This window comes from Salmo salar, chromosome 11 (assembly GCF_965601325.2).
Source record: "Salmo salar chromosome 11, fSalSal1, whole genome shotgun sequence".
Taxonomy (NCBI): Eukaryota; Metazoa; Chordata; class Actinopteri; order Salmoniformes; family Salmonidae; genus Salmo; species Salmo salar.
In genome coordinates this window covers 93,172,257-93,184,740 of record NC_138301.1, presented here as the reverse complement: position 1 = coordinate 93,184,740, position 12,484 = coordinate 93,172,257, and the positions used below count along the sequence as shown (strand labels likewise).

At 43.8% G+C, this 12,484-nt stretch overlaps 1 protein-coding gene and 1 pseudogene across 1 annotated transcript in view; both read left to right on the top strand.

Annotated features, from left to right (window-relative positions):
* Positions 1 to 12,484, top strand: part of LOC106563163 (transmembrane protein 132C) — a 188,877-nt gene that overhangs the window by 150,639 nt on the left and 25,754 nt on the right. Inside the window, exon 5 of the mRNA XM_082958147.1 lies at positions 6,029 to 6,172. Coding sequence (XP_082814273.1) covers positions 6,029 to 6,172 — 144 coding nt within the window. The remainder of the gene's footprint in view (positions 1 to 6,028; positions 6,173 to 12,484) is intronic.
* On the top strand, positions 9,175 to 10,828 carry LOC145859284 (uncharacterized; annotated as a pseudogene).

Here is a 12,484-nt window from a genome sequence, read left to right as displayed (position 1 = left end):
CCACATTTTAATCATGTTTATTTTTGGAAATAGACTTCTGAGATTAAGAATCATGAGACCAAAACCTGCTCTGTTTTTAAAATCATAGGGAGTCGGTAGAGATTGCCTGGTATCTACCGGACCAGGGTTTGGTTGCACATATCCCGAGATCATCAATTAAAGCATAACAATATATATCAGCTGCCCAATGCGTGAGGACTTGGCACAGCAAGCACCATTGTCAATAAAATAAGCAGAAAAAAAGTTATTCAAGAGTTTAAGATTTTGGAAGTATGCCATCAAGTGTAGGCCTAGTTGCATTTGAGAGTAGTACAAATGCAATTGCAGAGAGAGACCAAGTTCCTGGTGGTATTGACATGTTTTCGTAGGGCATAAGGCGAAGATAATTCACTCACCTATTGATCATTCAGCCTATTTAATCCAGGATGGCATTGAGTACACAGAGATGCATACAAAGCTCTCCCCCGCCCTCCATTTGGCAAATCTGACCATAATTATATCCTCCTGATTCCTGCTTACAAGCAAAAACTAAAGCAGGAAGTACCAGTGACTCGCTCGATACGGAAGTGGCCAGATGATGCTACAGGACTGTTTTGCTAGCACAGACTGGAATATGTTCCGGGATTCATCCAATGGCATTGAGGAATACACCACCTCAGTCATCGGCTTCATCAGTAAGTGCATCGATGACGTCGTCCCCACAGTGACTGTACGTACATATCCCAACCAGAAGCCATGGATTACAGGCAACATCCGCATTGAACGAAAGGCTAGAGCTGCCGCTTTCAAGGAGCGGGATACTAATCCGGACTCTTATAAGAAATCCCGCTATGCTCTCAGACGAACCATCAAACAAGCAAAGCGTCAGTACAGGATTAAGATGGAATCCTACTACACTGGCTCTAACGCTCATCGGATATGGCAGGGCTTGAAAATTATTAGGGACTACAAAGGGAAACCCAGACGCGAGCTGCCCAGTGACGCAAGCCTACCAGATGAGCTAAATGCCTTTTATGCTCGCTTCGAGGCAAGCAACACTGAGGCACGCACGAGAGCACCAGATGTTCTGGATGACTGTGTGATAGCGCTCTCAGTAGCCGATGTGAACAAAACTTTAAACAGGTCAACATTCACAAAGCCACTGGGCCAGACGGATTACCAGGACGTGTACTCAAAGCATGTGCAGACCAACTGTCAAGTGTCTTCAATGACATTTTCAACATCTCCCTGACCGAGTCTGTAATACCTACATGTTTCAAGCAGACCACCATAGTCCCTGTGCCAAAGGAAGCGAAGGTAACCTGCCTAAATGATTACCGTCCCGTGGCACTCACGCCGGTAGCCATGAAGTGCTTTGAAAGGCTGGTCATGGCTCACATCAACAGCATCCTCCCGGACTCACTAGACCCACTCCAATTCGCATACCACCCCAACAGATCCACAGATGATGCAATCTCAATCGCACTCAACACTGCCCTTTCTCACCTGGACAAAAGTAACACCTGTGTGAGAATGCAGTTCATTGACTACAGCTCAGCGTTCAACACCATAATGCCCACGAAGCTCATCACAAAGCTAAGGACTCTGGGACTAATCACCTCCCTCTGCAACTGGATCCTGGACTTCCTGACGAACAGCCCCCAGGTGGTAAGAGTAGGCAACAACATGTCTGCCATGCTGATCCTTAACACTGGGGCCCCTCAGGGGTGTGTACTTAGTCTCTTCCTGTATTCCCTGTTCACCCATGACTGCGTGGCCAAACACGACTCCAACACCATCATCCTGTTGCCAAGTCACTTTATCTCTACCTAAGCATTTCACTGTTAGTCTACACCTGTTGTTTAGCAAGCGTGTGACAAATAACATTTGATTTGATTTGACAATATTATTGTTACAATCCAGTAAATTATACCTGGTCTCAGATGAGCTGTTGAGACTTAATTCATTATTGCAGTTATCTTCACAGTTCAAAGAGAATGAAAACATGATTAGGCGATATAGATGCAATGGAATAGTGCAACAGAATAGTTTAGTCAGTGTATAGAAAGCCTTCATGGCACACAGTAAATCTGTTCTGATGTTGATGACTCGGCGTATAAGTAGGAGCAGTCAATAAGGGCATTGTTTTATGATTAACTACTTCTTCTTACTTAACTGCTTCTTCATTGACTCCCTACTGGCAGCTTCATTAAATTGTACCCGCAAAACACCAGTCTCAACGTCAACAGTGAAGAGGCGACTCCGTGATGCTGGTCTTCTAGACAGAGTTGCAAAGAAAAGCCATATCTCTGACTGGCCAATAAAAATAAAAGATTAAGAAGGGCAAAAATAACACAGACACTGGACAGAGGTACTCTGCCTAGAAGGCCAGCATCCCAGAGTCGCCTCTTCACTGTTGACATTAAGACTGATGTTTTGCGGTTACTATTTAATGAAGCTGCCAGTTGAGGACTTGTGAGGTGTCTGTTTCTCAAATTAGACACTCTAATGTACTAGTCCTCTCGCTCAGTTGTGCACCGGGGCCTCCCACTGCTCTTTCTATTCTGGTTAGAGACAGTTTGTGCTTTTCTGTGAAGGGAGTGGTACACAGCGTTGTACAAGATCTTCAGTTTCTTGGCAATTTCTCACATAGAATAGCCTTCATTTCTCAGAACAAGAATAGACTGATGAGTTTCAGAAGAAAGGTCTATGTTTCTGGCCATTTTGAGCCTGTAATAGAACCCACAAATGCTGATGCTCCAGATACTCAACTAGTCTAAAGAAGGCCAGTTTTATTGCTTCTTTAATCAGAAACAACAGTTTTCAGCTGTACTAACATAATTTCTAAAGGGTTTTCTAATGATCAATTAGTCTTTTAAAATGATAAACTTGGATTAGCTAACACAACGTGCCGTTTGAACACAGGAGTGATGGTTGCTGATAATGGGCCTCTGTACACCTATGTAGATATTCTATAAAGAAAATCTGCTGTTTCCAGCTACAATAGTCATTTACAACATTAACAATGTCTACACTGTATTTCTGATCAATTTGATGTTATTTTAATGGACCAAAAAATAGATTTTCTTTCAAAAACAAGGACATTTCTAAGTAACTCCAAAATGTTCAATATAGTAGTGTATATAGTTTGTATAAGCTGGAAGCTGGAAATTGGAAGCTAGTTTAAGTAGAAGCCTAAGTGTTGTTGTTCATTTAATCCAATTAGGGAAGGGGTGGTAGGGTTAGCGGAAAATAATACATATATATGTATATGTATGAATGTATACAGTACCAGTACCAGTCAAAGTTTGGACACACCTACTCATTCAAGGGTTTTTCTTTATTTTTACTATTTTCTACATTGTAGAATAATAGTGAAGCCATCAAAACTATGAAATAACACATATGGAAGGATGTAGTGACCAAAAAGTGTTAAACAAATCAAAATATATTTTATATTTGAGATTCTTCAAAGTAGCCATTGCCTTGATGACAGCTTTGTGCACTCTTGGCATTTTCTCAACCAGCTTTATGAGGTAGTCACCTGGAATGCAATTCAATTAACCGGTGAGCCTTGTTAAAAGTTAACATGTGGAATTTATTTCCTTCTTAATGCATTTGAGCCAATCAGTTGTGTTGTGATAAGGTAGGTGAGGTATACAGAAGATTGCCCTATTTGGTAAATGACCATGTCCATATTATGGCAAGAACAGCTCAAATAAGCAAAGAGAAATGACAGTCCTTCATTACTTTAAGACATGAAGGTCAGTCAATCCGGAAAATGTCAAGAACTTTGAACGTTTCTTTCAGTGCAGTCGCAAAAACCATCAAGTGCTATGATGAAACTGTCTCTCATGGGGACCGCCACAGAAAAGGTAGACCCAGAGTTACCTCTGCTGCAGAGGATAAGTTCATTAGAGTTACCAGCCTCAGAAATGGGCAATTAACTGCATCTCAGATTGCAGCCCAAATAAATGCTTCACAGAGTTCAAGTAACAGACACATCTCAACATCAACTGTTCAGTGGAGACTGCGTGGTCAAAGTGCTGCAAAGAAACCACTACTAAAGGACACCAATAAGAAGAGACTTGCTTGGGCCAAGAAACACGAGCAATGGACAATAAACCGGTGGAAATCTGTCCTTTGGTAAAATGAGCACAACCTTGAGATTTTTGGTTCCAACTGCCGTGTCTTTGTGAGACGCAGAGTAGGTGAACAGATTATCTCTGCATGTGTGGTTTCCAGCATGAAGCATGGAGGTGTAATGGTGTGGGGGTGCTTAGCTGGTGACACTGTCTTTGATTTATTTAGAGTTCAAGGCACACTTAACCAGCATGGGTACAACAGCATTCTGCAGTGACACGCCATCCCATCTGGTTTGCGCTTAGTGGGACTATTATTTGTTTTTGAGCAAGACAATGACCCAAAACACACCTCCAGGCTGTGTAAGGGCTATTTGACCAAGAAGGAGAGTGATGCAGTCCTGCATCAGATGACCTGTCCTCCACAATCACCCGACCTCAACCCAATTGAGATGGTTTGAGATGGACCGCAGAGTGATGGAAAAGCAGCCAACAAGTGCTCAGCATATGTGGGAACTCCTTCAAGACTGTTGGAAAAGCATTCAAGGTGGCTACCTCATGAAGCTGGTTGAGAGAATGCCAAGAGTGTGCAAAGCTGTCATCAAGCCAAAGGGTGGCAACTTAGAAAAATCTAAAATATATTTTGATTTGTTTAACACTTTTTGATTACTACATGATTTCATATGTGTTATTTCATAGTTTTGATGTCTTCACTATTATTCTACAATGAAGAAAATAGTACAAATAAAGAAAACCCTTGAATAAGTAGGTGTATCCAAACTTTTGATTGGTACTGTATATATAAATATATGTATTTACAAAAAATATATATGGGGGATTGGAAATGATGCAGACAATTACATTAATGGAATCTACAATCTATCTGCAATATTAAACTGTTCCACCCCTTAAACATTTTTTTTTAAATGACTGTCTTCCCCAGATTTTCATTTACTAGGGAGGGTGGTTCCTCCACCCATTTTAATCGGAGCCATTTCCCAGGTCTTGTTAAATTGATATTTTTGACAGTAAATGAAACAGTGTGGATAACTCCTTGTTAGACTGTCAGCACTGTTGTTAGGTTCTAAGTTCTGCTACACATCCAGACGGACTCCAAGGAAAGCTCAAACTTGATTTATTACACCCAACAAGATGTTGCAGCTGCATAACACAACATACAAGTCACACAAACACATATTTATAGCTTCCTACTAGGAGGAGTCACCTCCTTGTAAGTCTAAGATAGACAATCATTCTCTTTTGCTGGGCATGAACTGAGTCTGTTCCTCTTATTGGTATTGTCTTGGCCCGGCCTGAGCCCTGAACTTTCATGGGCAGGGAGGTGTGTGTGTGTGTGTGTGTGTGTGTGTGTGTGTGTGTGTGTGTGTGTGTGTGTGTGTGTGTGTGTGTGTGTGTGTGTGTGTGTGTGTGCATGCCTGCATGTAGCTGTGTGTGTGTCTGTGTGCGTGCCTTTGTGTGTGTGCCTATACATGATGGTAGCAAACACAGAGCCGGGGGGATTAAGAGTAGATTCATTCATCTAATTATCTTTCTTCTGCTTCGTCTGAGTCACAGCGTCAAGATCACACTATCTTATCATCACTGTTCACATCATTTAATGAAAGCAGCAATTTGCAGTATCTATGATTACAATGTTCATGATGTATTGTATCATTAGAGACTGGCAATCTGGGGTGTTAATGAAACCTTAACTACTGTATAGGGATTTGACTGGATTGTTGGTGCTTTATTCACAGGGAAATGAGGATGTACAGCAGATGTGCAAGCATTTATTGTACATACTGACTCATTTATTGAATTCTATGACAGTTGTAGGCTAATTCCAATTAGATGACAATGTGAGCAGCTTATATTGCAATATGCACAGTAAACAACGCATCTGCATGTCAGTGTGGTTGCTCTCCTCAGTAGAACTTAACTCTGAACTCTTCTCTTCTTTTTCTCAGGAAACTGAGATTCTGAATACAGCTGTGCTCACCGGGAGGACAGTTGCCGTGCCAGTAAAGGTGGTCACCGTAGGAACAGACGGCACAGTTACGGATGTAACAGAGTCGGTAGAGTGTCGGTCGACCGATGAAGAGGTGGTCAAGGTGAGTGTACACTATACAGGCTGCAACCTTGAGAGGAAACCTTGAACACCTTTAGAGGAAACCTTGAGGAGATAGACCAGGTGGAACCCGTCCTTTTCAACCCAACATAGGACTTGAGTTCAAGTACAGTACATACAGTATGACAATAATGCCTCTTCTATATATATTTTAAGTCCCTCATCCTTTATAGGCACAAGACCATATACAGATGTTGGATCTTAACTTGATCACTCTTTGTCGCAGAGAATTTTCCTGATGAATCAATTCAAATGAGTCTCGTGAGTGGCTGAAAGTCATTGGGATCAGGGGTTGTTATCAAAATTATGTTTTCTCTCGCTCCCTCAAACGTTATGCCTGTTGTCAAATATACTGAACCAAAACATAAACGCAACATGTAAAGTGTTGGTCCCATGTTTCATGAGCTGAAATAAAAGATCCCAGAAAAAAAATACAAAAAGCTTATTTCTCTCAAATTTTGTGCACAAATTTGTTTACATCCCTGTTAGTGTGCATTTCTCCTGCAGCATATCAAGAAGCTGTTTAAACAGCATGACAAAGGTGCAAAGCATTACAAAGGTGCACCTTGTGCTGAGGACAATAAAGGCCACTGTTATATGTGCCGTTTTGTCACACAACACAATGCCACAGATGTCTCAAGTTTTGAAGGGGCGTGCAATTGGCATGCTGACTGCAGGAATATCCAACAGAGTTGTGCCAGATAATTTAATGTTAATTTCTCTATGATAAGATGCCTCCAACATCGTGTTAGAGGATTTGGCAGTACGTCCAACTGCCATCACAACCTCAGACCACTTGTAACCATGCCAACCCAGGACCTCCATATCCGGCTTCTTCACCTGCAAGTGAAGAGACCAGCCTCCCAGACAGCTGATGAAACTGAGGAGTATTTCTGTCTGAAATAAATCCCTTTTCTGTGGAAAAACTCATTCTGATTAGCTGGGCCTGGCTCCCCAGTGGGTGAGCCTGTCTCCCCAGTGGGTGGGCCTATGCCTTCCCAGGCCCACCCATGGCTGCACTCCTGCCCAGTCATTTAAAATCCATAGATTAGGACCTATTGAATTTATTTACATGGACTGATTTCCTTCTATGAACCGTAACTCAGTAAAATCGTATAAATTGTTGCGTGTTGTAAAAAAATTGTGTTCACTTTCTTTTTGTTAGGTGGTGGTAATGCACATTGGATGACAACCACCCCCCAAAAAACTACTGGGTAGTGATTACACTCACCGTAACGTTAAAATAACTGTGGGAAATCAGTGCTCAGCAGGCAGGGGCGAACAACACTGTGTGCCGGTGTCCTAGCTAGCTGGCAGCCTCAATGGCAGTGGACGCAGCATGTAGTGGGTGTAACCGGTATGAAACGGCTAGCTAGTTAGCGGTGCGGTGACGTCACTTGCTCTGAGACCTTAAAGTAGTTGTTTTCCTTGCTCTGCAAGGGTTGTGGCTTTCATGGAGTGATAGGTAGCTAACTATTCTTCAAGGGTGACTGGTGTTGATGCGTTCAGAGGGTCCCTGGTTCAAGCCCAGGTTGGGGCAGGGAGAGGGATGAAAGCAACACTGTTAAATTAATGCTGTTGAACTGGATCACTCAGTTGGACTCTGCCTGGTTTCTGTGAAGAAGGAGGAAGTCAAAGGGTGGTGAGTGTAACTGGTGTGAAATGGCTAGCTAGTTAGCGGTGCATGCTAGTAGTGTTCCAGTTGGTGACATCACTTGTATTGAGACCTTGAAGTATTTGTTTCGCTTGCTCTGCAATGGCCGTGGCTTTTGTGGAGCGATAGGTAACAATGTTATGTGGGAGGCAGTTGTTGATGTGTTCAACTGAGGTAAAGACAGAGTCAGGTTGGATATTAAATGGATATTCGCCTGTAGTTTTCTCTACATCCACCAACAGCAGTTAGGGACTGTCAACATAGTGACAAATCACATTTTTCAAATTTCAATAGCTCTTTAACCATTACTCCTAAAACAATTTTTCAATGTTTCTAATTTCAATAGCTCCTTGGTCATGTGACTTACTGACTTCAAACACGGTTCAGAATGTCCACTGACTGCCCTTCTATATTGCACACCCTTTTGTTTGTCCATTTTCATCTCACACGGTTTTGTATGAATTTTGAATTTCAATAGCTCCTTGGTCATGTGACCTACTAACCTCAAACAATGTTCAGAATGTACACTCAGTGGGCCTATACATTGCACACCCTTTAGTTTGTCCATTTTCATCTCGTGCAATTTTATTTGAATTTTCAATATTTTTCAATGATTCTCATTTCAATAGCTCCTCCTGACCTCAAACAAGATTCAGAATGTCCATTGACTGCCCTTACATGAATTTATTTTTACTTTCTAATTTCAATAGCTCCTTGGTCATGTGACCTACTGGACTCAAACAAGGTTCAGAATGTACAATCAGCAGGCATATACATTGCACACCCTTTAGTTTGTCCATTGTCATCTAACATGTTTTTACATATTTTTTTAAAACTTTCTAATTTCAGTAGCTCCTTGGTAATGTGACCTACTGGACTCAAACAAGGTTCAGAATGTACAATCAGCAGGCATATACATTGCACACCCTTTAGTTTGTCCATTGTCATCTAACATGTTTTTACATATTTTTTTAAAACTTTCTAATTTCAGTAGCTCCTTGGTAATGTGACCTACTGACCTCAAACTACTTTCAAAATGTTCACGGACTGGCGGAGACGGCGCCGCGAGGCATCCAGTGCGGTAACGCGACCGATCCTGGAGAAGCTGGTGGGAGCCCCGGGGACTGTTCTCTTTTCTTTGTGAAGGATAGGGCTCCCTGGAATGGGTTCGCCCCTAGAGAGGGGCCCAAGACCTGGAAAGCGTCGCGGTATCGGCGGCATCCGGTAAGCTCTCCCTGGCCCTTGAAAATCCGGGGGAGCGGGTGTAAATCTCACGCCGGGCCGTACCCATATCCGCAGCAGGTCTCCAAGGTGAACAAAATGTGGCATGTTATAACAATGTAGATAAGGGAAGTTGGAAAAAAAGAGCCGTAACCTCAGGATAAGGATTGGCTCTAAGGGCTGAGTTGGTCGGGCTGGGGTGCGAAGCGGGGCTGGGCTCGAACTGCGGCTGGGGGAGCAGTTGCTCTGTCGCCCTCCTCTCGCCACCATTGGAAGTTCGTTGTGCGGTCTCTCGTGCGTGGTCTCGCAAGGGGCTGCGTGTGGGGGTTCGTCGGGGTCGTGTCTGTCAGCGGGCCGAAGGCGGACCGGTGGGGGGTTGGGTCCGGCAGTTGGCAGTTGCAACTCTGGACGCTCGCCGGGCCCTTCTCACAGATCTCCCCAGCTACGGCGCTCGCCGGCCCCACACATTGTAGGTGGGGAGGTCTCCTCTACGCTCACTAGACTAAACCCATTGGCCCCGCAGTGATAGGGCATTGCATGGATCTGGCTCATTGCCTATGAAGTGGGGAGAGGTATCTCCAGCTTGTCTGGGGAGGAAGGCCTACATTTGATCTGGGTAGTACTATCCACGCCCATTGATTTGCTGTGGAACCATAAAACGGACAGAAGAAGCCTAGGTTCCCACTGGGAACGTATCACTGAATGTCAACTTGATGGAATTCAAAAGGAGCGTACCCACCTGTCGCCGTCGCACTCAAATCACCCGTGGGGTGACTGTGACCCCCTCATGTCAAAGTGAGGAAATTGGATGAAGCGGGGGTAAACGGCGGGACATAATTTAGAGTCTTTTGAGGTAGCCAAATGCCTCGTGATCTAATTAGTGACGCGCGTGAATGGATGAATGAGATTCCCACTGTCCCTCCCTACTATCTAGAAAAACCCCAGCCAAGGGAACGGGCTTGATGGAATCAGTGGGGAAAGAAGAACTACTCTTATCGTTTTTCGAGCCAGGTGCGACCCACTCCGCTTAGGGAGGACAGAAACTTCCCGTGGAGCAGAAGTGCAAAAGTTGGCTTGTTCTTGATTTTCAGGATGAATACAGACTGTGAAAGCGGGGCCTCACGATCCTTCTGAATTTTTGGCTTTTAAGCAAGAGGTGTCAGAAAAGTTATCACAATGATAACTGGCTTGTGGCTGCCAAGCGTTCATAGCGACGTCACTTTTTGATCCTTCGATGTTGGCTCTTCCTATCATTGTGAAGCAGAATTCACCAAGCGTTGGATTGTTCACAAACGAATAGGGAACGTGAGCTGGGTTTAGACCGTTGTTAGACAGGCTAGTTTTACCCTACTGATAATGTGTTGCTGCAATAGTAATCCTGCTCAGTACGAGAAGAACTGCAGGTTCAGACATTTGGTGTATTTGCTTGGCTGGAGCCAATGGTGCGAAGCTACCATCTGTGGGATTATGACTGAACGCGTCTAAGTCAGAATCCCCCCTAAACGTAATGATACCGTAGCGCAGCAGATCTTCGGTTGGCCCGGGATAGCCTGCCTCTTTTGGATGGTGAGTAGAGCAGTTTGTGACGAGGTTAGGGTGTGGCCGGATGAGTTGCCGCCCCTCTCCTGATGCACACTGCATGTTTGTGGGTAACCTGGTGCTAAATCACTCGTAGACAACCTGATTCTGTGTCAGGGTTTCATACGTAGCAGAGCAGCTCACCCGCTACGATCTATTGAAAGTAAGCCCTCGATCCAAGCTTTTGTCGGATACAGAAGGTATCTTCCTCCACCATCCTCCTTCTTTACTTATGGGTTACCAGGTGCACGGAGAAGGGCCAGGGGCCAGAGGCCAGACACAGAGTGTGAGAGAGCCTAGGCAGGTGGGTAGAAGGCATAAGACATTGACATTGGGCTCTGGATAGGTAGGGGGCTAGGTGGTGGTTGCCCATCCGCCCGGGCCCGTCCTCTGTTGGGACTGTGAGTCAGGTTGGGACTTACTGTGGAAGTCAAAAGGTCACCAGGTGCACGAGGAGGCTTCCCCCAAGGCGGTTGGGGATTCAGAGTCCAAGCAGGGGCGGCCGGACTCAGGGGTTGGGGCAGCACTCAGGCTGTGGAGGTTGGGTTGGGGACTTAGTCTCTGAGTGGATAAAAGCGGGCGGGTCACCAGGTGCACAGAGCTTGTTTCAGGTTACCAGGTGCACAAGGATGCCTCCATCAAAGCAAGGGGCACTCCAAGTCCAAGCAGGGGCGGTTGGGCTTGGGGGCTGGGGCAGCACTCAGGCCATGGAGGTTGGAGTGGGTACTTAGTCGGTGAGCAAAAAAAAGCAGGCGGGTTAAGTTAGCTAGCTAGCCAAGTCAAATAATAACCGTATCATATAGCTGACAAGCTCTTAACTTCAGCTCATTTTTATTCAGTATTACGGGAAAATAAACTCACAACAGGATCTTTATTTACAAGTTAATGGCAAGCTAATTACAGAAAATAGCTTACGGTTGTGAGTGTGGCAAAATAAAAGCAGGATATTCTACTGGATAATTTTTGAACTTGGACACTGTCTCGTTGGCCTAATGTATATCCTAATTTGACTTTGATGCAGGTCATGTTCTTCTTCACATTACCGTCTCTGGAAAACACACACTATATCAAATAAAATCACTGTTTATTTATCACATGCACAGGATACAGAAGGTGTAAACTGTACAGTGAAATGGTTACTTGCATAGTGGAGTCTTTTGTTAAGACATGTAGCTAGCTAGCTAAACAATGAACCATGGTCCCAATTTATAACGTTACTACCCTGCATGAATCTTCAGGTAGCTGAAGTTAACCAACTACATTCAATATTATTTAGCTAGCTAACATTAGGCTATAACTAGCAATGGAAATGACTCTGAGATACGAATAATATAATAATAATAATAATAATAATAATAATAATAATAATATTAATACACAGATCATACTAGCAAGCCAGACAGCTAACGTTAGCTAGCAAGCCAGACAGCTACGTTAGCTAGCTAGCTAATTGGACAATTTAACTTGCAATGAAAACAACTATGCGACAAAATTTGAAATCTATATTATCTGAAAATGTAGCTAGCTAGACTGTCTTAATCACAACACTTCTACCTCTCTGTCATGCATGCCATGGTTGACCTTAGTTTGAAGACGTGATGCGGAGACAGGTGTTTTATGCAACAGCCTTCTGTGTGTTCTTTTTTCGACTCCCCCACATATTTGCAATCAAATGCAGAATTTTCTCCATCTCCTTTGCTATCATAATCTGCTTCCACTGGGCCTTCCACTGATTTCAAAACTCGGTCCTCCAGAAAGTGGCGAGGATTAGCAACACTTTTTTCCAGTTCTTCGTGATACAGTATATTTCAAAAAAGCTATGTTAGAAAGGATTGCCTACAC